The sequence below is a fragment of the Drosophila innubila genome, assembly GCF_004354385.1.
Source record: "Drosophila innubila isolate TH190305 chromosome 2R unlocalized genomic scaffold, UK_Dinn_1.0 1_C_2R, whole genome shotgun sequence".
Lineage (NCBI taxonomy): Eukaryota > Metazoa > Arthropoda > Insecta > Diptera > Drosophilidae > Drosophila > Drosophila innubila.
Genome location: NW_022995374.1, coordinates 23603633 through 23626034, shown reverse-complemented (window position 1 = coordinate 23626034; position 22402 = coordinate 23603633). Strand labels below are relative to the sequence as shown.

The 22402-nt window shown below is 39.8% G+C and overlaps 2 protein-coding genes and 1 long non-coding RNA gene across 8 annotated transcripts; 2 read left to right on the top strand and 1 right to left on the bottom strand.

Moving 5' to 3' along the window:
* Nucleotides 1-2382: 2382 nt before the first annotated feature.
* LOC117783321 (ribosomal RNA-processing protein 8) lies at nt 2383-3566 on the top strand. Its single transcript, XM_034620687.1, has one exon. The coding sequence runs from the start codon at nt 2458-2460 to the stop codon at nt 3523-3525; it is 1068 nt and encodes a 355-aa protein (XP_034476578.1). The 5' UTR covers nt 2383-2457; the 3' UTR covers nt 3526-3566.
* Nucleotides 3567-4207: 641 nt separating this feature from the next.
* Nucleotides 4208-21548, top strand: LOC117785682 (protein 4.1 homolog). 5 transcript variants are annotated; one of them, XM_034623856.1, is made up of 17 exons: nt 4245-4284; nt 4586-4844; nt 12006-12084; nt 12690-12898; nt 12955-13400; nt 13462-13614; nt 13686-14044; nt 14099-14223; nt 15308-15334; nt 15834-16002; nt 16321-16361; nt 16726-19734; nt 19984-20205; nt 20349-20450; nt 20560-20721; nt 21279-21389; nt 21458-21548. In XM_034623856.1, exons 4-17 carry the CDS (start codon nt 12752-12754, stop codon nt 21521-21523), a joined length of 5139 nt encoding a protein of 1712 aa, XP_034479747.1. In that variant the 5' UTR covers nt 4245-4284; nt 4586-4844; nt 12006-12084; nt 12690-12751; the 3' UTR covers nt 21524-21548. The 5 variants fall into 5 exon arrangements, with proteins under 5 accessions (XP_034479748.1, XP_034479747.1, XP_034479752.1 ...); XM_034623857.1 differs by lacking the exon at nt 4586-4844 and having other exon boundaries at nt 4208-4284; XM_034623860.1 differs by lacking the exon at nt 20349-20450 and having other exon boundaries at nt 4248-4284.
* On the bottom strand, nt 7246-7855 carry LOC117785684. Of its 2 annotated transcripts, none has more exons than XR_004617524.1 (3): nt 7546-7855; nt 7414-7485; nt 7246-7345 (listed from the first exon to the last, which is right to left on the bottom strand). It is a non-coding gene; the product is annotated as an uncharacterized LOC117785684 (long non-coding RNA). The 2 variants fall into 2 exon arrangements; XR_004617523.1 differs by having other exon boundaries at nt 7414-7482.
* Nucleotides 21549-22402: the final 854 nt, after the last annotated feature.

Below are 22402 nucleotides of genomic sequence, written 5' to 3'. Positions count from 1 at the left end.
AAAAAAATTATTTGTGCCACTGTCTATGGTCGGGATCTCGACAGCTCTATGGATTTTATATTTCTGTTTAATAAATGTTAGATTACATCTTGGTATTGCGGTCATACTTTAACCACAATCTGAAGCGGCGCGCAATTTAATTTTTTTAGTTGTTTAGCAATAATTGAGAAGACTATTAATACTCGTAGACTAATACTAAGTAGACTATTAATATTAGTAGATTGCATTCAAGTGTGACTAAGACGTTGCGTAATAATAATTAAATTATTGTCTATGTTTTGTGTAATGTGTTACTTGGGACCAGCCCCTGTGCGTTTTACAATTTTTGTTTCCCTCCACACAAGGGCCTGCTTTATATAGCTTTTTCGTTTACTCTGTACAAATGTGAGGGTATTTCCCGTAAATACGGTAAATCAAAAAATAAAAATTTTATGTTAAATTTTGGCTTTATCCAAAATAACAAATTGTAGAGTCAGATTGAAACAACAATACGAGTGTACAGTCAAATTCGTCAGTTTGTATTAAAGCTTCGAGATACGCACACCTATATTTCTATAAAGAAATATTTTAATTCATTTAGATATTGTTTTAGAGTATATTTGTTATTGGACTACATTTATATTGCTGAGAATGTGCAAATCAAGCTATTCTCTAATAATATTGAGCATTATTATTTCTGAACTAACAGCGGATATTCCCGGGTGTGACTACTTTGATACAGTCGATCTTAGCAATACAATAAGCTAAGATACTTTAATACCAATTGACAAAGTTGGTTACTACACAAATCAGACATCGGTCTACGGTGCTGTGATAGAGGTTGACAGCTACCCGAGAGGATGCATCTGTCAAGTGAAGTCTTGTGTGCTTTTCTGCTGTGAACCACACAAGGCGATCCGCAAAATCATCGTGAATATAATTCTTAACAACGGAACAGGAGTGCTGGTAGATGTTTTAAAAGGATTCGCAGTGCGAGTAAAGCTTGAAATATCGTGCAATCAATTGAGGGTAGGGACACTGATGAACAGGCTCAAAGTAAAAGGGATCTTTTTGACCAAAATAGTGCTATTAAAGTTGTCTTTGTTTCTTGTATGGTTATTACCATTGCTGTGTATTTAAACTTGCGCGAGTTTCATACAATCTATAGCAAGTGCTGCCTATGGTACTTTATTTGCCTAACTTTAGGCTTCCTGTTAATGTGGACTGAATTACAATATAGAGAAGTGGTACCTGACAGAACAGTTTGTTATATTCTAGGTAATTTCAGACGCATAATTCGTTGGATCAACACAAATTTGTAATTCACCATCTAGGTTACTGCAGATATTACACTGATATGACCGTATTCCTGTGGCTCTTAGTTATCAACTATGATTTGTAAAAAACATTTATAAATTATGGTATGATGGAACTTCATGTACATTATCGTAATTAAATTTGTGTAAGCAGCTTAAATTATTTGAAGAAAATTCAAAATATAAACCGACCAAACTGAAAAATACCGATAGAGTTTTAAATCACTGAATAAGTTCCCTCGTTCATTTCAATAACTCGTTCATTTGAACTTACTCAGAACTAATCAACCATTTTATACTTAAAATATACCAGAACATCTGATATTTAATAAATACTGAATAATGCAAAGTTATAAAATCCAATAACTTTGCATCAAATTAATAATTTCATGAAAAATTTAAAATTTGAAATTAGATACAATTAAGGAAAATATTTCAGAAGTTACAAAATTAATTCTAAAAATATTAGTAGCAAAACTTAGCTGAAAATATATTTAAAATAGCCAGATTTTCAGCTAATTAGCAATTTTGAAATTTTTCTAGCCTCTGGAAATAGCTATAAAAGTCATAACTAGCTAAAAACTAGCTAAGTTGGCAACAGTGTCTGGCGAAAACAAACCTATTTTTTTTTTTTTTTTTACTAATTTTGACAATGTTCCCAAAATGGTGACTGTCTTTCTCACCAGTGCTGGCAACCGTTCACGTCGGTAGCCGTCTCAACACTGACGGCCAAGCCTGCCATTACTGACAAAAATTGCATATTTTAAAATTCAAAAAAACTCAATAGAAAGTTAATAAATTTGATGAAAATTAAAATATAGAAATTAGACAAAATTAAGCTTAACATTTTAAAAAAGGTTTGAAGTTCGTCAGCCGTTGGGAAGAGATGTTATATAATTTAATTCTAAAAAAAAAATTATATGGAAAAATCAAGAAAATTCTAAAAAAATTATGCAAAAATTTAAAAAGTTCTAGAAAATAAAAAATCCGAAATTAAGTACAAAAATGAAAAACACCCAATTTCGAAAATGTACTTGTTTTTAAAGTACAAAATATCAAACCAGATCGGAAACTTTTACCGGATGGGCAACCTTCGGTTTCACGTGGTTGTGTTTGTTTGTTGTTTTGATCTCCAATCAATTTAATAATATAAAAATAAACCATGGCGTTTGTGGTGCCTCCTTGGGAAAAAGGAGCCGAAGTAATCCAATTCAAGCCGGTGCCTGGCGCAAATAATGGAACTGCTGCCAGCAAGGCGAAAGCCAAAAAACTCAAAAAGAAGAAGCCAAAGAAGTTAAAGAAGTCTGAAGGGGAGAAATCGACGCAGCCAAAAAACACAACTTACAGACTGGGCCAAGGACCGCTGGCTCCTCCGCCGGATTCCAATTCGTCAGATGACGAGGCGGACGACGAGATGCGGGCCATGCACAAGGTGAGAAGTGGGAGGATTGAAAAGCAGCGACCGCCCGCAAAAGCAGCGAAGGATCAAAAGAAGCAGTTGACACTGAAACCAGCTCTGGTTCAAGCCGCCGTCGAGGCGATGGATACGACACACGCTCCGGCAACACAAGCCACGCTGGCCAACAAGCTGCAGTCGGAACTCCTAGGAGGTCGCTTTCGGTACATCAACGAACAGCTGTACACAATGAACAGCAAGAAGGCCGAGGAGCTTTTCCGCTCGGATGCGGACGCCTTCGAGGCCTACCACGCCGGCTACCGTCAGCAGGTGGAGAAGTGGCCCTCGAACCCGCTGACACGCATCATCAAGACAATCAAACGGTTGCCCAAGACAGCTGTCATCGGTGACTTTGGCTGTGGCGAGGGTAAGCTGGCGCAATCCGTGCCCAACAAGGTGTACTCCATGGATCTGGTGTCGACCGGCAACGGGATCATTGCCTGTAACATCACAAACACTCCTTTGCAGCCACAATCACTGGACGTGGCCGTCTACTGTCTGTCGCTGATGGGCACCAATCTCAGCGATTATCTGCTGGAGGCGAACCGAGTGCTCAAGTTGCATGGCAATGTTTACATCGCTGAGATTCAATCCCGATTCGAGGATGTGCGCGAGTTTATGCGTTGCATGAACGCCTGCGGATTCGATTTGATTAAGAAGGATGTGGCCGTGAATTACTTTTACTTCTTTCACTTCCGAAAGATGCGCCATGTGGGCAAAGATGTCAAGCTAAAGCCTTTCTCCCTGAAGCCGTGTCTTTACCGAAAGCGATAAGAACGATACATACAATAAATAAATGTAGTTGAAAATTTAAATCTGTAAAATGTTTATTTTTGAATCTCTGCTGTGAACGCTACGCAACAGTTGAGCGTTAAGCGTTGCCACCTAGGCAAAGTAGTGGGCACTCACAGCTGGATTTGAAATGTATCTTTTTCTTGTGAGCTGTGACGTCACCATTGAGATACAAATGTATCTCTCTTGTGAGTTGATTAATGAGTTGGTTGGAAAATGCGGAATTGTAAGGTTAGTCTGCAGTTGTTTATTTTCATTTTGAAATTAACAAACTTATCCTACTGATATGTATACAAATATTTTTAAAGTTTTTCAAATTATTTAAGTATAAATTAAATTGTTTATTTTTTAAACAAATTATTACAACTCCATAATTTAAGTTAAATTTAGTAAGTAAAAGTTAAGTCAATATAAATTTGAGTTTATTTAAATTTAGTGTTTTTTTTAGTGTCTGACTATAAAACTAGACCTCAAGTCAGCTAACTTAACCTAATTACACCTAACCTATGCATAAAATAAAAAAAAAAAACTCAAAAATTTTAAAACTTTAGTACATCAGTGGCAGCAGTGGCGTTCGCCCTTTTGAATTGAGAGAGCGTACAGTCTCTTGACTCTACCTTATTGGTTCCACCATGAGTGGGCAGTGGTTGTTTGGCAACTGCTACTCTGTCGCTACAATACGAATGTATCTCTCAGTACTAGTTTGCTCTTCGTGCGCAGCATTTCGAATATTTTACCACGGTACGTTTGTTAACTGAAACGCAGTCGCAGGCCAATTGGCAATAAGAAAAAAAATAAAGAAATAAAAGAGGCAAGAGTAATGCCAGAAAAATCGAAGCATCTGTGTGCCAGTTGCAGAAAAAAGCGCGCAATTTTGTGTTTATAAATATAACAATATTCTGTATTTAATTTATCAACTGTTGTTACAATTTTCAAACGCCCACGCCTAGTTTCCACCCTTTCTACACCCCCACGCCCCCGAATACCTCTCTCACTCTCACTCAATATTCTCTATTACTCACTCAACGTAAATTTTCAACAGGTATTCAACGACGACGACGACAACAACAAATTGTCTTTTTTCGTGCTGAATAGAAAAAAGTGGCCAAGAATTTGTTTATTTGTATGTGTGTGTGTGTGTGTGTGCGAAGTCAAATAGAATCTTTTGTGAAAAGTGAAAACAGCACGCAAACCCAACTCACGGCTCAAACAAAATCAAAACATAGCTGAAGAAAAGCGCCGCAAAGTATTCAACGCTTCCCGTGGATTAACAATTGAATTCTAAAGCAAAGCTTAATCTCGTAAGTAACGGCCACTTTAACTTTTCCTCCAAGTTCCCATGAAATGGAGTTGTGCCATTTAACATTTGATCAGCTAACGTTCGTAATTATTATACTATTTTTTTTTGGGCTGTGGTCAGAGTTTTCAGTTGCCTGCTTCGTTTACGTCTCCGTCACATTTTATGCTTTTGACATACACACATTCATAGCAAGCAGAGTATGACTTCATAGTTCCCGCACTCTCTCAAAGCTATTCGAACACCGCGCTCTCGCACACAAACGCTCTCTATCAAAATGCAGAGAGCGCGAGAGTGTGAGAATGTGAGAGCGCGAGAGTTGACGTTGACGTTGTCGCTTTTTAGCCATAGCTTCGTCAAGCTTTTATTGTATCTTCTGTACGTAGCTGTTTTTGCTTCTTTTGATTTTCTTGCCTTTTGCAATTGCGACGAGTTTGCGGCCCACATTGTTGTTGTTGTCGTTGTTATTATTGTTGTTGCTGTCTCACTCGTTTGACAAATTTTGTGTTTTACTCAGTTGCTTCGCATTTTGTTTTGGCTTACTTTGGAAAAACGGGGGCTGAAACTCGAGATATTCTTATTGGCAACGGAGTGGCGCGTAGTCAAGGAAACAGATTCAACACACAAACCGATCAGATACGAATATAAATATTTACATATGTGTGAGAGTGTGAGTGTGTGTCTGTGTGTGAGAGTAATGTAGCAAGCAGCTTTGTTGTTGAATCACAGTGGGACTGAGTGTGGCGTTTACCACAATGGATACAAAACACGAACCAACATGAGGGGTACATGAATGTAATTATAAAAAACAGCGCATTTCGACGCGATTGTGGTGTCGATGTCGACGTCACTGGCATAAAAATAAACCAGCAGCTACCATGGGAATTGATCGTTGAGCAGGTTATTTTCTTATCACGAACCTCGAACCTTCAATAGCTGTTTGAATTTCAGTGCTTTTTCTCACTACTGACTTGTTTGATATCAGGGCTGGAAAGGCAAAGGAAGTCTGAAAGCTTTTTTTTTTGTGTGTATACGATCACATTGATAAGCGACGAATTACTCAGATACTCGTATTCCGATAAGATTTCAAAACAAAACACCGTGCGAATTCTTATCTAAAAAAAAAAATATCAATGTATTTATGGCGTTATGAATGGCAAGTGACTCTTTGGCCAGGATTATCAGTAGATGGCCAATGCGTCAGCCTTAACGGCTTTTCACAATCAACGGAAATTGGAAAAATCTCGTAGAAAGCCGTCTTTGGACTTGACTGAGATGTGGAACAAAAGCGTTGACCTAAATATTGCAGGCAATGTGAGAAGACATTTAAACACACAGACATTCACACACATTTCCATAAAAGTCTTCTGGACAATGCAAGACAGAATAGCCAGAGAGTGAGAGAGAGGGAGAGAGAGAGAGAAGTTGCATTAGAAACCGGTTACTACTTGGCCAAGAAATTGGCTACATAGCAGACAAACAAATAAAGGAAACTAGCAAAGCAAATGCTAATAACTGTACAACAGAGTAAACTGTGCAGCTCGAAAATTATAATAAAAAAATTGTGGAGAAACAGAGAATGTGGCAGAGACAGAGACATAGGCAGAGAGCCAGAGCAAACGACTTAACAACACGCAACACACACAATCAAACAAACAAACGTGAAAAACACTGTGAAAACCTGAATTCAACCAACAGCCAAAGCCTCAGCTCAGTTATAGCCAAGTTAAGTTACCCCTCCCCTCACCTCTGCCAACAGCAACAGCAGCAGAACAAGGTGTGTCTGTGCCGTTGGAGCGTTAGAAGAGACCCCAAAAAGAGTGAAGACACACAAAAAGAGAGAAGAGAGCTGAAGAATAGAAGCGTAACAGAAATGCCTCTCTGAGCCTCAAAGTAAGGCTTTATTGTTAACTGCTCGCTAACTGGAAATTTGGGGCATTGCAACGCGCCAGAGTTTGACATTTGAAAGTGTTGTTGCCTGCTTAGCAAACATGATTATCATGACGCTCCCCAAGTTACTCTCAAATTTATGCTCCCCCTTTTTAAATTGGACATGGACCTATTTTTGAGATGCTCCTCGATGCTCCCGCTAGTCAATTCAATCTGTCAGCGTTTTCACTTACAAGCTAAACGCTTTCCCCCCAAGCACACACACACACACACACACACACACACACACACACACACATATATATATATATTTTCGCATTCAATTTTCTATTTTTATTTGTTGTCGCATCGATTTTTATTGTTGTCGAGGGGGGGATTTGGAGAAGGGGCTGGGAGAGACTATGATTTATGTGGCCAAAGTGCCAGCTGTGTATTTTGGTTTGTTTACTAGCTGAATGGGGGCCACCCTCGCATTGCCAACTCCAGCTGATTCTATTTGTGGCCAAAGTGCCAGCTGTGTATTTTGGTTTGTTTACTAGCTGAATGGGGGCCACCCTCGCATTGCCAACTCCAGCTGGATTCTATTTGTGGGTGGGTCCAGAGTTCGTTGGCCAACTTTAAAATGAAAATATATATGTATATATTTGTTGGGGCGTATATGCGCGTCAGTCACTTTGACTCACTTTCAGTCATTGCAGTCACTTTTGATCAGTAGCGAACAATTAGTCAAGCCCCATTGAGTGCTCGTTAAGCTGCTGACAAATACCCGAATTGAGCACATACGAAGATTGCACATAAGTCAATAATGTACTTACTTTTGTAGTCAAGTGTTTGATCCACTTTGTACACTGTGCAACAGCAAATCACGTATTTGCCACTTACTCCGTTATGAGCTGGCGATTGCCGGTTCCTGCCAACTGGAGCGGATGAATCTGGCTTATCGTTTCGCATTTCGCCATTTGTGTTTTAGCGATAACCGCAAATAGCAAAAATATCCGATGTGGATGTGGAATTACTTATAAAACACTCCCCGAATCACATTATCGATTGACCCATATAATTATGTTATTTTTCTCGTTGAACAAACCAAAACAACTTTATTCTTTTGCACGCACACCCAAAAAAAAAAAAAACAAAATGAAAGAAAGAAGGAAAATATGCGCTGAAATATCTGAGCCTTCTGTGTAGTCAATAAATTTGGATTTTCATTTCCTTCATTTGTATACCCTGAACTAATCAAATGTATTTCAAAGAAAGAGGTATATGCATAGAAATAATTTTAAAACGAGTTCTCGTTCTTTTCCCAAAATCCCTCTTAATTTATTTATAATCTATCCAAAAATATTTATAGATCTTATGGTTACAGTTGTCCAAGTAAGAATTTTATTTATTTATTTAATGTCTAATAAAATTAGTCAACAAAATCTAATTTAAAATAAAATAAATTGATCAAGTTTTATAAAATTAAAAGTCTGCGGTTCTATTGATTGTACAAATTGACAAATTGTTGATTGCAGCCCTATAAATATGTGAGCCAAAAGTACAGGGTATATTTGAGTCATGCAATGACCTTCAAAGACGTTAAAGTTAATAATTTGTGTATTTAGGAAAAATGCAAAATAAAATTTCATAAAATTAAAAGTCTGCGGTTCTATTGATTGTACAAATTGACAAATTTTTAATTGCAGCCCTATAAATATGTAAGCCAAAAGTACAGGGTATATTTGAGTCATGCAATGCCCTTCAAAGACGTCAACGTTAATAATTTGTGTATTTAGGAAAAATGCAAAATGAAATTTCTCGCGGAAATAGTCCGAACCATGGTCTGTTCAGGCCCATGGTTATTAACGGATGTGGGCACCGCCCGCAACTCTTTCACTCATTTCTATACAAAATACATTTTGAATAGAATTTATGGTTAACGCTTCGTTGATTCTCAAACAAAGTCCGACGGCTAAAAGTTTTGTGCATTGTGCATTTCACAGCATAGAGAAACGCGTTATAGTCATGTTTTTTTTTTTTTTTTTGTAAATATTAAAGCTTACATCGAGGTGGTTCCGTTTACAACAAGACTTGCAAATATCCACACCTTCCACACTGACGTCACTGGGAACAGCTCAAAACTTCAGATGACATAATGCCATGACGGAATGTGGACACATTCTCCTCATGCGTTTGACTGTGGAATGGATTGAGTTAAGGTTCAGGTTCATATTCATCAAGGTACATATTACAAAAGGCCGTTGTTGTTGTTGCCGCTGCTGAGTAAATTGAATTTGATTTAAGTTGAATTAAATTAAATTTAATTAGGGGAATCGCTGAGGCATTCACAGTGAGTGCAGCACAGTGGCAACTCAATTGAATTGACCGCCAGTCAAGAAGTCTGAGACTGGCTCTCATTCTTCTTTGCATATTCTCAGAAACTTAAGTTTGGAATTCTTTTAAGGGGTATTATGAGTGCGTATGCATACCGGTCACGTATTTGTTTTTTGTCTGTCTGTCTGTCTGTCTGTCCATCTGTTGATAGATTCTTTAGCTGACGCCTCGATGAGGCAGTGAGGCAACATTGCCATGATTAGAAGCACACCCAGACATTGTCCCAGCCCCAAGCTCTCTGCTGATGATACACACAAATACACTGGTTGTATCTGTGTGTTGGGTGTGTGTGTGTGTGTATCAGCTACTTGATGAATTTCACCTCGACCTCCTTCAATTGAAGCGTTCGTTCTTCTGTTCTTCTTCTGTTTTTGGGTGTCGGCGGCATCTTGCAAAATATTTATATTGCGCTCGCTTGTTGCACGGAACAATAAAATACGTTCAACAATAACAAAATTCATAATTTGTGGAAATGCCTCTTGAGTCGATGCCACAAAATACATTCTACTAATACATTGCTGACGCTGTTTACGATGATGTCATCATTAATGCGATACAAAAATAAATCATAACGCCATTCTAGAGCACAATCCAACTAAATACGATGTGCTTAATGCACTACAGGGATGGCTCTCATTTGGCAAACTTTGCGAAATTCAACTCGAACTATCAACAAACATTTTGGTAACTATATAAAGTATTTTATCAGGTTCCTAGTTGTTCCCGCAGTATTGCTTTTAAATTAAAGTAAGGGCTGCAAAACATCAACATTTTTAACTAAACAATTTTTATCTTTTGAAGGAATATTACTCAAGATTTGTTTTCCCACTGTTTTAAAAATTTGTAATAAATAGTAGTGGATTATAAATGAAATAAAATGTATATCAAAATTTCCTTTTCAAAAATAAACATTATTTTAATAATTTATAATCAATTTGGAGCTTTGATTAAAGTGATACAATTGAGAATAGATATTTCTTTAATAATTTTTAAAAAATCCCACAAATTGATGCATTAGAGTTAGCGAACTTTCACTGTATTTGTTATAAATTACAATAATCACTAATCATTTTAACTCGTTTTCGATTCGTTTGCAACGATCTGTGATGAGGCATCACAGCAGATAATCATTGCGATTCATGTGATTCATCTGGCATTCGTCAAGCAGTGAAGTGTGCCCCGAGACACGAAGCACTTCATTGTCGATTGACTTGGAATGTAATTCATGAGGTGCAATTGCGATACAGTTAATTACTTCATGTCGATTTCGATGTTGATGATGTCAACTATGAGAACAGATTGCCCCAAAAATAATAATAATAATAATGCTTTCAAATATAAATGCTTCTGTTTAATGTCTCGCGAGTTGAGGCCGCGTAGACAATAAATGGATGAAAATAAACACAGAGACTCAAAATTTAAGTATATACATAACAAAATTAGATGTTTGTCTGTTTTGTGCGTTTTTTGTTATTTTGTGTATTTTTTCGGATTCTCAACAGTAATTTAGCAGGCTCGATGACGCCACCAGCTTTGAAATTGTGACGCGATCTTTTGTATTTTTCGAGAGGTTTTTCGCGTTTTTTGGATTTTGATTCGATGCCGCCATTAAAAATTATCTACACAGATGTATCTGTGTCTAGTAGCTTGTAGCTGTATTTGTTATTTGTTATAAACTGAACGCCGCGTGCTTTTTGTTGCCTTGATCAAAACTGGTTCAGCCTGTCCGGCGATCGCAAGTGAAGATTTTGCCTGCCCCATGTAACTCAGCTGGAACTGAGAAATTGAAAAGAATGCAACACATTTAAAATCAATTAAAACAATAAATTGATCACTTGCAATTACTCCTGCTTTTCCACTAAACCACGAATTAGGGTTGTTGTTTCTGAGTTCTCTTTCGAGATACGGTTTTGGGTGTGGTGCAACCCGACGAGAGTAAATAAGGCATATTGTTGTGATAAACCACACTCTTGAGTGTTTTGTTACACAAATATATATTTATTTATTTGCATTTTTCATATTTTTCATAATATATATATATTTCTACATTTGCTCGGGTTGTTGCGGTTTCACGCGGGGAAAGAGGAAGACTACATGACGCTGCTTCCCATTGCCGGCTTATATAACATCATCCAGCATAATCTTATAAGAGTATTGAGAATAAATGCAAATGTATATATGTATATGTGTGTGTGAGACTTATGTCACTACAGTGCTCACTCGCAGAAGAGAATGCTTTATAATTAAAGTTAATTCTAGTTTTGGAACCAATTATAATAATAAATTTATATTTTAAATAAATAAAAAATTTAATTTCAAACAAAATTAAAAATCTTTCTTCTGCCCGCTTATTTTTAATTTGCTGATAAACAACATTAATGGTTTTTAGCTAGATTAAACAGTAAATAATGGATTATTTTTAGATCTTTCTAAGAAGTGACAAATTCTACATATCGAGTGACTACAGCACTTAGTTATTTGCATTCGCTTGCTCAATTCAGCTCAACTCAGCTTAGATTTACTTTCAATAACAAAGCCAAGGGTATTTGACTTTGATTTATCTACAAAAGTTGACAGGATGTTGATCTCTTTGGGTGAAACTTCCCTTTCCTTTTTGTGTGGCATTATTAGATATTACAGTGGGACATCTGTACATTTTTCTCAATTTAAGAGGGTTGCAGTAGAGTGGTCATATATGTAGCTTGAGTTTAATTATGAGTACATCTTGTATGACTTTCTGCGCTATACTAAGTACGAGTTTTTCAGCTGAACTGCTTTTTTTATGGCTGTTTCGAGTTTAACAGTTATGTGTGGCGATTAATTTGGGGTTTTGGCTTTCGCTAGTTAAAAATTTCGAAACTATTTTAAATAGTAACAATTCTCATATTTCTATTTACAGCTCGGCGACAACAACCGCAGCACAAGACCAAGAAGAAGAAGAATAAGTTATTGCAGAAAAATAATTGAGCTTTATTCAAGTAAGTGTGATTGTGAGTGTGAGTGCGAATACGATTACGAGTACTCGTAGTTATTCATACAATATACTATAATGTCATCATGTCGCATGACATCATGGGTCAGTCTTTGGGGTGGCTTTTCGTTTAGCCCATAGGGAGCACCCGTTCTCCTTTTCCTCCTCCTTCACCTTCCTACTCCAATTGTCCTGTTGCCTGCAATTTGTGTACAGTTGAAGTAATTTCATAGCCTGTGTTCCACTTGCTTTACGAGCTGGCGAATCGCGTCTGGCGCCAAACGAATATAAAACTGTGGAACGAACTGACTCGACTGAAAGTTAAACACAATTCCAAGTTGGTCGCCTAATGAACGGAAAGTCGACCACACGCGTTCATTCGCTTGCAGTCAGCACATCCGGCGTGGCAGGATTTATTTTTGACAAATTGGTGCCTGAATTTCGGCTTCTTCGAAATCAATTGACCAGTTCATCTTCTTTTTCCTGCCTCAACTCTGTCTGTAAGAATTCATTTTAGTTATCAACTAAATACGAATTCAGGGTACCTCCAAGTCGATTTGAGCTCTATTTTATTTGATGAATTTTTACTCATTGATTGAGTTATTATTGCAGCGACCTGTCTCACTCTCCTGCTGCATCCATCAAACTGTCTGCGTAGCTGAGGGCCCGAAACGATGCCGGCGGAAATTAAACCATCCGCGCCTGCTGAGCCGGAAACTCCGACCAAGAGTAAACCGAAGAGCAACTCATCGACATTTTCAAAAGCCGCTTTGGCCCGTGTCACACTGCTCGATGGCTCCATTCTGGACGTGACCATTGACGTAAGTACTCAAAATCTTTGCTTTAAGCTGAAATCTTATTTTAAATGTTGTTGCAGCGCAAAGCCAAAGGGCGTGACCTGGTTAACTCGATCTGTGCTGGACTTAACATCATTGAGAAGGACTACTTTGGCCTGACTTATGAGACGCCAACCGATCCGCGTACCTGGCTGGACTTGGAGAAGCCCGTGGCGAAGTTCTTTCGCACAGATCCCTGGCCATTGTCGTTTGCAGTCAAGTTCTATCCTCCGGAGCCGTCGCAGCTGCAGGAGGACATCACGCGCTACCATCTCTGCCTGCAAGTGCGCAATGACATCCTAGAGGGTCGTCTGCCATGCACATTTGTAACTCACGCCCTACTCGGCTCGTACCTGGTGCAGTCGGAGATGGGAGATTATGATCCCAAGGAAATGCCGACTCGCGCCTATCTCAAGGACTTTAAAATTGCACCCAATCAAGCTCTGGAACTAGAGGACAAAGTCATGGACTTGCACAAGACCCACAAGTATGTGAATCCAAATGAAATTCTAAATACGATCTTTAAAACATACTTTTATTTACTACAGAGGTCAATCGCCCGCTGAGGCCGAGCTTCATTATCTGGAGAACGCCAAGAAGCTGGCCATGTATGGTGTGGATTTGCATCCCGCCAAGGACTCTGAGGGCGTCGACATTATGCTGGGAGTCTGTGCGTCCGGTCTCTTGGTTTATCGCGATAAGTAAGCTGGGAATTTGTAAAAGTCAATTCAAATTATAAATCAAATTCAATCAAATCTCAATCTATTTTTAGACTGCGCATTAACCGTTTCGCTTGGCCAAAGATCTTGAAGATCTCGTACAAGCGTCATCATTTCTACATCAAGATACGACCGGGCGAATTCGAGCAATACGAATCCACCATCGGTTTTAAGCTTGCCAATCATCGGGCTGCCAAGAAGCTTTGGAAGTCCTGTGTGGAGCATCATACCTTCTTCCGTCTGATGACGCCGGAGCCCAACACCAGATCCACGTTGTTCCCACGCTTTGGCTCCAAGTACCGCTTCTCGGGTCGCACCCACTACGAGAGCAAAGCGACACCTGTCGACCGTACAGCACCCAAGTTTGATAGGGCTCTCTCCGGTGTTCGCCTCTCATCCCGCAGCATGGATGGTTAGTGCTTGACTTTGACTGTAGATCCCTAGCTAATCGATTCGTTTTTTGCAGCCTTGGCCATGGCTGAGAAGGAGAAGGTTGCTCGCAAGAGCAGTACCTTGGACCATCGTGGAGATCGTACCAATAATGCGGACTCGCACGGCCGTAGTCCCATCAAGAAGGACAAGAAGGATAAGGTAACTAAAAGATCGAGCTGATTGACGCTAGGGATGGGTATCGAAACGATATTTAATTAAAAACAATTTAGATGCATCGATTTTTAGTAACATATATATATCGGGAAAATACCACATTTCTCAGTTGCAATAATTTTGAGTTTAATGAGCATTTTTTTAATTTATCACATCAGCATATACGACTTATATTTCTGCTATCAGGTTCAGAACAACCTACATATCTTAACCATATGCAACGCGATTTGTCCGATATTTATTATGATATGATATTTTCCATTTGATATGCTATGTAGTATTTTCCCCGTTCTTAATATCGATAGTTTTTAGCCGATACCCATCCTTGATTGGAACTGCTCAACTTGAGAAGAACTCGTTAAATAATTATAATCACCAATAATTACTGAAAGTTAACCAAACATATTTTTTTTACTTATATTTCTCGGTTTGTTTGTTACTAACTCTTATTCACAAACCAAAAAAAAAAAATTAAAATAATAACATGCACACACACAAAAACACAACCATTAAACAACTGTAATCGTATATACCGTGTGCCCCCTTCAATTCTGCAACGTTACGATGTGCTCACTCTAAACACGAATTGTTGTGGCAACCCTAACATTAAACCGTTAAACCGCTATACCGTTATACCGTTAATCAGTTAATACGCGAATCGAGCACCGGTACAGCTTCAGCCTCCTCGCAGAGCTCACTCGAGGGAGACTATGAGACTGGCATCGCTGCTGAGGCGATTTCTGTTTCAGCTTCTGCTGTTGCCGAATTTTCGTCTCCTCTTCAGGTTACTTTTCACACTTTTCTAAAATTTTCCTACAACCAATTTGCCAATTTATCAATATTATTTCTTTGGCTTGAACTCTGCTTTCCTCCTTATCTCTTTTTGATTGTTGTGAGCTTCTTAAATAGCTAAATTGTGTATTCCCATTTCTTCCAACCGATCCAAAGATTTGGAGTATAAAAAAAACCAAAATAAGTACGAGTATTATCCATTTACCAAATTATAATTTATTTATTAATTTTTGCTTGATTATATTTTTATTTTGATTACATCATTGATCTCTGGTAGCCCATGATCGAGGACTCCCTATATATGGTAATTTATATGTACAAAATGAAAGAATACAATTCCATTTCGATGCTATTCTATTCTATTCTGTCCTTATCTCTGCTCTATATAAATATAAATTGTAAAAGTTTCGTCTGATTCATATATGCTTACACTATTCTGACTTTATATAAATTTTATCTGTTATTCTGTTTAGTTGAAATTGAGCTCATAGTGTCGTTTATCTCATTATGCAATATATTTTTAAACGAATATTTCTGTAAATATCTATCGAATGTCCTTCATTACCAAATACTTAAGCTAATCAAAACTAATGCCTCATACATGTACAGTCTACACAAAACCTTCCTTTCTCTTACTAAAAACTAAAATACTGCATTTAAAAATCCATCCGAATCCAGTAACATTTTTGTTGCTTGTAGAACACATATTTTCACATTCTTCTTTGTTAATTTTGTTGCATGTTTGTCCGCATTGTAGTTGTAATTGTCAACATTGTATTAAATATATTTATACTTCCAAATAGGATGAAGAAAAGGAAGCTAAATTGCGTGAAAAGAAACTAAAGGAGAAGGAGGAAAAGGAGCGCAAGGAGCAGGAAAAAAGAGATCAAAAGGAGAGGGAAAAGGCAGAGAAAGCGGCTAAAGCAGCTGCTGCTGCTGCCTCCGCTGCAGCCGCCGGAGCTGGAGTTAACGGTAAGCAGAAAATCATACCCAACGGTGGAAAAATTTTCAATACTGTTGGATGTATTATTTTTGAGATTTGTCTAATCAAACTAAAACTCATTTTTGGGGCTGAAATCCAAAAATAAGTCTCCACATTATTTAAATGATGTGGAGGAAATCACACCCTTGGGTGGAAATAGTAAAATTAACAATGGTTACTAAAACCAGAAATTTTTCAAATGTTTTTTATATCTTATTCCCTACTGAAATTAAAAATCCATTTTCCAGGTAATATTTCGTATTTACATTTCCAATCAATATTTAACTTTGTTTATTATTATTTAACAGGCAATGATGACCTAAATGACTCCAATAAATCGGGCAGACGTGTAAGTATAGCTGTATATAGACAATTATTTATTTAATTATAATATATCAATATATTGATTATACATTTATGATCTAAAATGTAAAAAAATAATGTTAGATCTGACCGCACTGATTGCGCCCGATCTCGTGTAAATACAATCCCCATTACTCCCATCCAAATAAAAACTCAATTCACACCTAAGTTTAATTTCTCAGTAATGTTAGTTTGTAGTGTTAATCCTTTAAATCCAAAATTTCCTTATATGTTAAGTTGAATTACTTTTAATTTTGTATTTTCCCCCTTCCAATTCTTTATCTTTTTATGTTTCAACCTTTTTGATCTGATGATTATGATTTTTGATGATTGGAATAACGGGAAAACAGGGCGTTGGTATTTTCTCATCGGGTCGGAAGAGCAAGAGCGGTTCACCGTCCAAGGATGGCAAAGACAAGTCCAAGGATGGCAAGGACAAGGATAAGGAAATGGGTCGTCTTGGTTTGGTCGTTACCTCGGGTCTTGGTGATCAGGACAAGGAACAAAGCGATGCCAGTCGCAATGCTGGAAATGCTGGAAGTCGTGGTTCCACCACACCTGGCGTCACCCGTCCCTATGAATATGCCGTGGATGCCGATGGCAATGCCAGCAGTCCGACACGCAAATCTTATACTCCCGGCGGCTTCCGTTACGACCAGGATCCGAAGAGTGGCAAACTACTAGGTCCCGATGGTCAGGAGCAACTATCGCCGACATCGCAGCAGAAGAAGATTGGGCTGGCCTTCAATTATGCTCCTGGCAATGAGAGTGCCCTCAAGGAGACCGCTGAGAAGATCAAGTCCGGTCAGCTGTCACCACGTACGCAGGATAAGCTCAACCGGGGACAGTTGTCGCCCAAGTCAAGGGCTAAGCTGCTCCAAGATGGCAATCTGTCACCCACAACGCGTGCCAAATTACAGGGTAGTGCTGTCGATGCTGCTGCCGTGGGACTGAACGATGCCCAAAAGAGATCCTACTCACCTACCAAGGGAGCGGGACAAGGAGCGGGCTACTCCTCGGGTGCTCCGGGCAGTTACAAGCCGATCTCTGATCCCACAGCCGATTTCCTCGAATCGCAACGTTATAACAAAGAACCTGGCTACGTGGGTCTGGCAGCTGGGGCCACCAAACCTGGTTCACCCAAGAAGTCTGCACCTGGAACTGGATCAGGAGCTGCAACTGGAGCAGGTCTGGCCGCTGGCGTTGCTGCTGGTGCAGCTGCTGCAGCTGCTGCTAAACCGAAGAAGAAGCGTGTTAAGATCATGGTCATCACCTCGAAATTCGATCCCGCCACGAAACGCATTGATGCCGAGAATGGCTCCATTGAGCACTCCACGGGCATCTTGGATCCGGCGACAGGTCGCATTGATACCAAATATGGTGTCATCGATCCCAAGAATGGCACCTTGGAGGCATTGAATACCAAGACAGGCAAAAAGGAATTGTTCCAGGGTGATCTTGATCCAAAAACAGGCAATCTGCATTTGGTTTCCGGCGTATCAGATCCCAAAACCGGACGCATCGATGAGTCTTTGGGCCAGATCGTGTGCATCACGCCACAGGATAATCCAGTTGTTGAGCTCACCGTCATCACCAGTCGCATTGATCCCGCCACGGGTAAGATCGATACTGTTAATGGCGATGTGGAGCGTTCCTTGGGTGTATTGAACATAGACACAGGTCTCCTGGATACCAAATATGGTGAGATAAACACACGCACTGGTGAGTTGAAGGCCATCGATCCGAAATCTGGCAAAATTGTGGTTACCAAGAATGTTAAGGTTGATCCTGGCACTGGACAGATCACAATACTGGGCTTAATCGATCCCAAGACGAACAAGATTGATCCCAACCAAGGTCGCATTATCGAGGTTGGTCAGCAAATTGATCCAATTGTTGAGGTCACTTCACTGGCTGGCAAATTTGATTCGAAGAAGAATGTTATCGATCCGAAGACAGCTCAGGTGGAAACCTCGGGCGGACAGTTTGATCCAAAGCAGGGCAAGATCGATACGAAATACGGACAAATTGATTTGGTGAAGCACACGATCACTTTCACGGATCCCAAGTCTGGCAAGACAGTGACCCGGGATATCAAGATCGAACCCGCAACCGGACAGATCGTGCTAAAGAACCAGATCAATCCGAAGAACAACAAACCCGACAAGGACTACGCAAGGATCATTTCACTGCGCATCGTTCAGCAACGTGTGGATCCGGCGACAAAGGCTCCAATTGCTCAAGTCAGTGCCGCCAAGGATAAGGACATTATTGTTGATCCCAAATCCAACCAGATTTGGGTGCCGACTGGTGCAAGTGATCCTAGCACCAAGGAGCAACAGTATATTTCCAGCAGCGTTGATCCCAAGACCGGATATGTCATCACCATCTATGGCTACCTTGACCCCAAGACCAACGAGATCAAGAAACAGACCAAGCTCGACCCCAACACCATTAAGATTGAGCCATCGTCCGGCAAGATCTACACAGCCACCGGAGAAGTGGACAAGGCCACCGGTGAACCGCTTTACGCCGCCACCCAAGTGGATCCCGAGTCCGGTGAGGTGTACACCAAACTGGCTCGCGTTGATCCCAAGACCGGCAAGATTGTGATCGTGAGAATTTTGCTAATATCGAAAACGGACGAGCGTGGTCGCCCAGAGGAAATCGATCCAGAGACATGCGAGATTGATCCCGTTTCTGGGCGCGTTCTTAAGTTCTTCAACAAAACCGTTTATGTTTACAATATGATTGATCCGGTAACTGGTGAAATTGTACAGGTCGATCCCAATGATCCTCGTTTCGCCGGCGCCCGCACCACAGTGACCCACACGATGACCTTGACCGGTGAAATTGATCCGGTGACGGGACGCATCAAGAGCGAGTACGGCGACATCGATCCAAATACGGGTGACATCGATCCGGCGACAGCGGTAACAGACCCGGTTACGGGCAAATTGATACTCAACTATGCCCAGATCGATCCCTCGCACTTTGGCAAACAGGCGCAGGTGCAGACAACCACAGAGACGGTGCCGATCACACGCCAGCAATTCTTCGACGGAGTCAAGCACATTGGCAAGGGTGCACTGCGTCGCGACTCCGAGGGCAGCTCGGATGATGACATGACCCAACAGTATGCCAGCGATCAGGTTCAGGATCTTATGACGAGTCCGGCAAATCAATCGGGTGTCACCAGTAAAAATGTGGTGGGCAAAGCCGTGAGCACACCCACCGTGGTGAAGACGACAACGAAACAGGTGCTGACCAAGGACAATGACGGTGTCAGACACAACGTCGAGGAGGAGGTGCGCAATCTGGGCACCGGTGAGGTGACCTATTCGACACAGGAACACAAGGTTAGCCTAAAATAAGGCACAAGTTCTCTCTCTCGCTTTCGCTTTCGCTGTCTGTCTCTCTCTCTCTCTCTCTCTCTATCAGTCGATCTTGCTCTCGATTGATTTGAGTTCGATTAACTTTTCATTTCAACTCGAATTCTGCTATTGCTATAATTGTTGTTATTGTTGTAATTTGAAAATTGTTGTTGACTTTGCACTAACCACATAATGTAACCACTGAAATCGTCACCCGCCCCCCACACCACCTAGGCTGATGCAACACCAACCGATCTAAGTGGGGCGTATGTCACAGCAACCGCAGTCACCACACGCACAGCCACCACGCACGAGGATCTGGGCAAGAATGCCAAGACGGAGCAACTCGAGGAGAAGACGGTGGCCACCACACGCACCTTGGACCCCAACAATCAGCAGCAGCGTGTTGTCACCCAGGAGGTGAAAACAACGGCGACAGTCACCAGTGGCGATCAGGTAAATCAGGGGCAACTCCAAGCGATCTTTTTTGCATGGCTGCACTTTTTCATTTAATGCATGAATTGATTTTCATTTTACATTTTACGTTCTATTTTTTTTTTGCAATGTGTTTATTGTTGTTATTGTTGGCATCCGCGTAGTATCAGAGACGCGACAGTGTGTCATCGACAAGCTCTGGCGACTCCGGCACACCCATCGATGGTCCATACGATGGCACCAGCGTGATACGCACTGACAACCAGGTTTGTTAACCACTCTCTCTCTCTCCCTACTTCCTATTGTCTTCTCTCTTTGTGTTATAATACTCTTGAAACGATTTCAACTTGATCTAACGCTGTGTCTCTTCTCTAGAAATCTCCGCTTTATGCTTCAACCGCAACCACATCCACCGGCCCACATGTTGAGAGCACTCGCGTGGTGCTCGGCGAGGACACGCCCGGCTATTCAGGACATGGCGAGATCATCTCTACCCAAACCGTCAGCAGTAAGACCCGCACCGTGGAAACGATTACCGTAAGTACAACCCCAGAGTGCTACAATCCCGAATTGATCAAAGTTATAATCAAATTAAAATGAGTACACGGAGGTAGGATTTTGTAATTGAAAACAAAACTCGAATTTCCTGTATACGTATGCGCTATGTCACTGTAAATTCCATATGCATTCGTCTCTTGTTTCAAATTGGTTATAGATACTACTTGTATATAGATCTTGGTTAAAGGATTAAGCGTAGGATTGCAAATAATTATCAATTGATCGGATAACATGGATTTTTTAAGTGCAAGCAATCGATTCGAATCAATGTTCTTTGAGTTTCAAATACTTCGCGATCATCTATCACATCAACAATTGATAATGAAACTATAATCTGCTTACATTAATGCCATTATTATATCACATTATTGGCTGTCTTAAATTTTATTTGAGTTTAAGCTTTTTCCAATAATCCGAAACACAATCGATTGTTTTTTATGAAAAATCGTTTATCTGAGAATTATTTGCAGCCCTAGTTAAAAGTTTGTCAACAATGAAGCATTACCAACTCATTATTCTCTTCTCCTCAAATACAGTACAAAACCGAACGCGATGGCATTGTTGAGACTCGTGTGGAACAGAAGATAACCATACAATCTGATGGCGATCCAATTGATCATGACAAAGCTTTGGCTGAGGCAATACAAGTAAGTTCTTTAAACTCATATCTCGTATTTTGATATCATCTCATACGATCTCTCCTTTCATCTTGCAGGAAGCGACGGCCATGAATCCGGACATGACAGTCGAGAAGATTGAAATTCAACAGCAAACGCAGTAGATTTTATAATTATTTAAAAACAAAATGAAATACGAAATAAAAACCAGCACAGCTTCACACACACACCATACACCATACACCATACAGCACTTGCAGTACACCTTTTATACTATCCTACATAAACACTAAAAACTACACTACACACACATATGACTACAAGTTCAATAATTCTGTATAGAAAACGAGAGCTATCCATAACGTTTTGGAGTAATTGCATCCAATTTGTATTTTGTATTTTGTACTTTGTATGTTTATTATTTTTTTATATATTACAAACTGTTGTTTAAACGAAGAGAAAAAGAAAATATGAAAAGCTACCTTTTAATTATTATGTCATAAAGTATATATTGAATGTGCAAAAGCAAAAGTTTAGTTACAAAACAATTAAGAAAAAAAGAAAATATATATTATATATTAAATTGTAAACCACAATTGCATTCTGAATAAAAACAAAACCTAAATGTACACACTATTCCTATTCACATTGTTTTTTGTTTAGTCTTTTGAATATTCGATGAGTGCACACATCGGTGGTAATTTCACATCATTGCAATTAAAAGAAATTACCAGCAAAAACTAAAAAAAGAACCTTACAAATGGAAAACAAATGAACACATTGGGGGTAATTTGCCCCCTTGCCACACTCAAGTTGCAACGTCCACAGGACATGTGCTGCGATAAGAACTTTGCATTAACATGAAATCCAATTCGCAATTTCAAAGTGCGCGACAACTCGCGACCTGCAACAAGGCAAATTATTGTAATGCAATATTTATGGCCAAAGGAGGAGGGCCAGAGGGGCAGAACGGGGGGTCTGGGGTCTGTTAATAATATTACGTTCCATGGCAGAAATTCCTGTTACCCTCTTTTCACATATAT

Bases quoted from the DNA above. Each gene is read 5' to 3' on its own strand.
- LOC117783321 (XM_034620687.1), top strand. From the start codon at position 2,458: ATGGCGTTTGTGGTGCCTCCTTGGGAAAAAGGAGCCGAAGTAATCCAA.
- LOC117785682 (XM_034623857.1), top strand. From the start codon at position 12,752: ATGCCGGCGGAAATTAAACCATCCGCGCCTGCTGAGCCGGAAACTCCG. The intron at 12,899-12,954 runs GTAAGTACTCAA...ATGTTGTTGCAG, and splicing joins TTCTGGACGTGACCATTGAC to CGCAAAGCCAAAGGGCGTGA. The intron at 20,206-20,348 runs GTAAATCAGGGG...GCATCCGCGTAG, and splicing joins CAGTCACCAGTGGCGATCAG to TATCAGAGACGCGACAGTGT.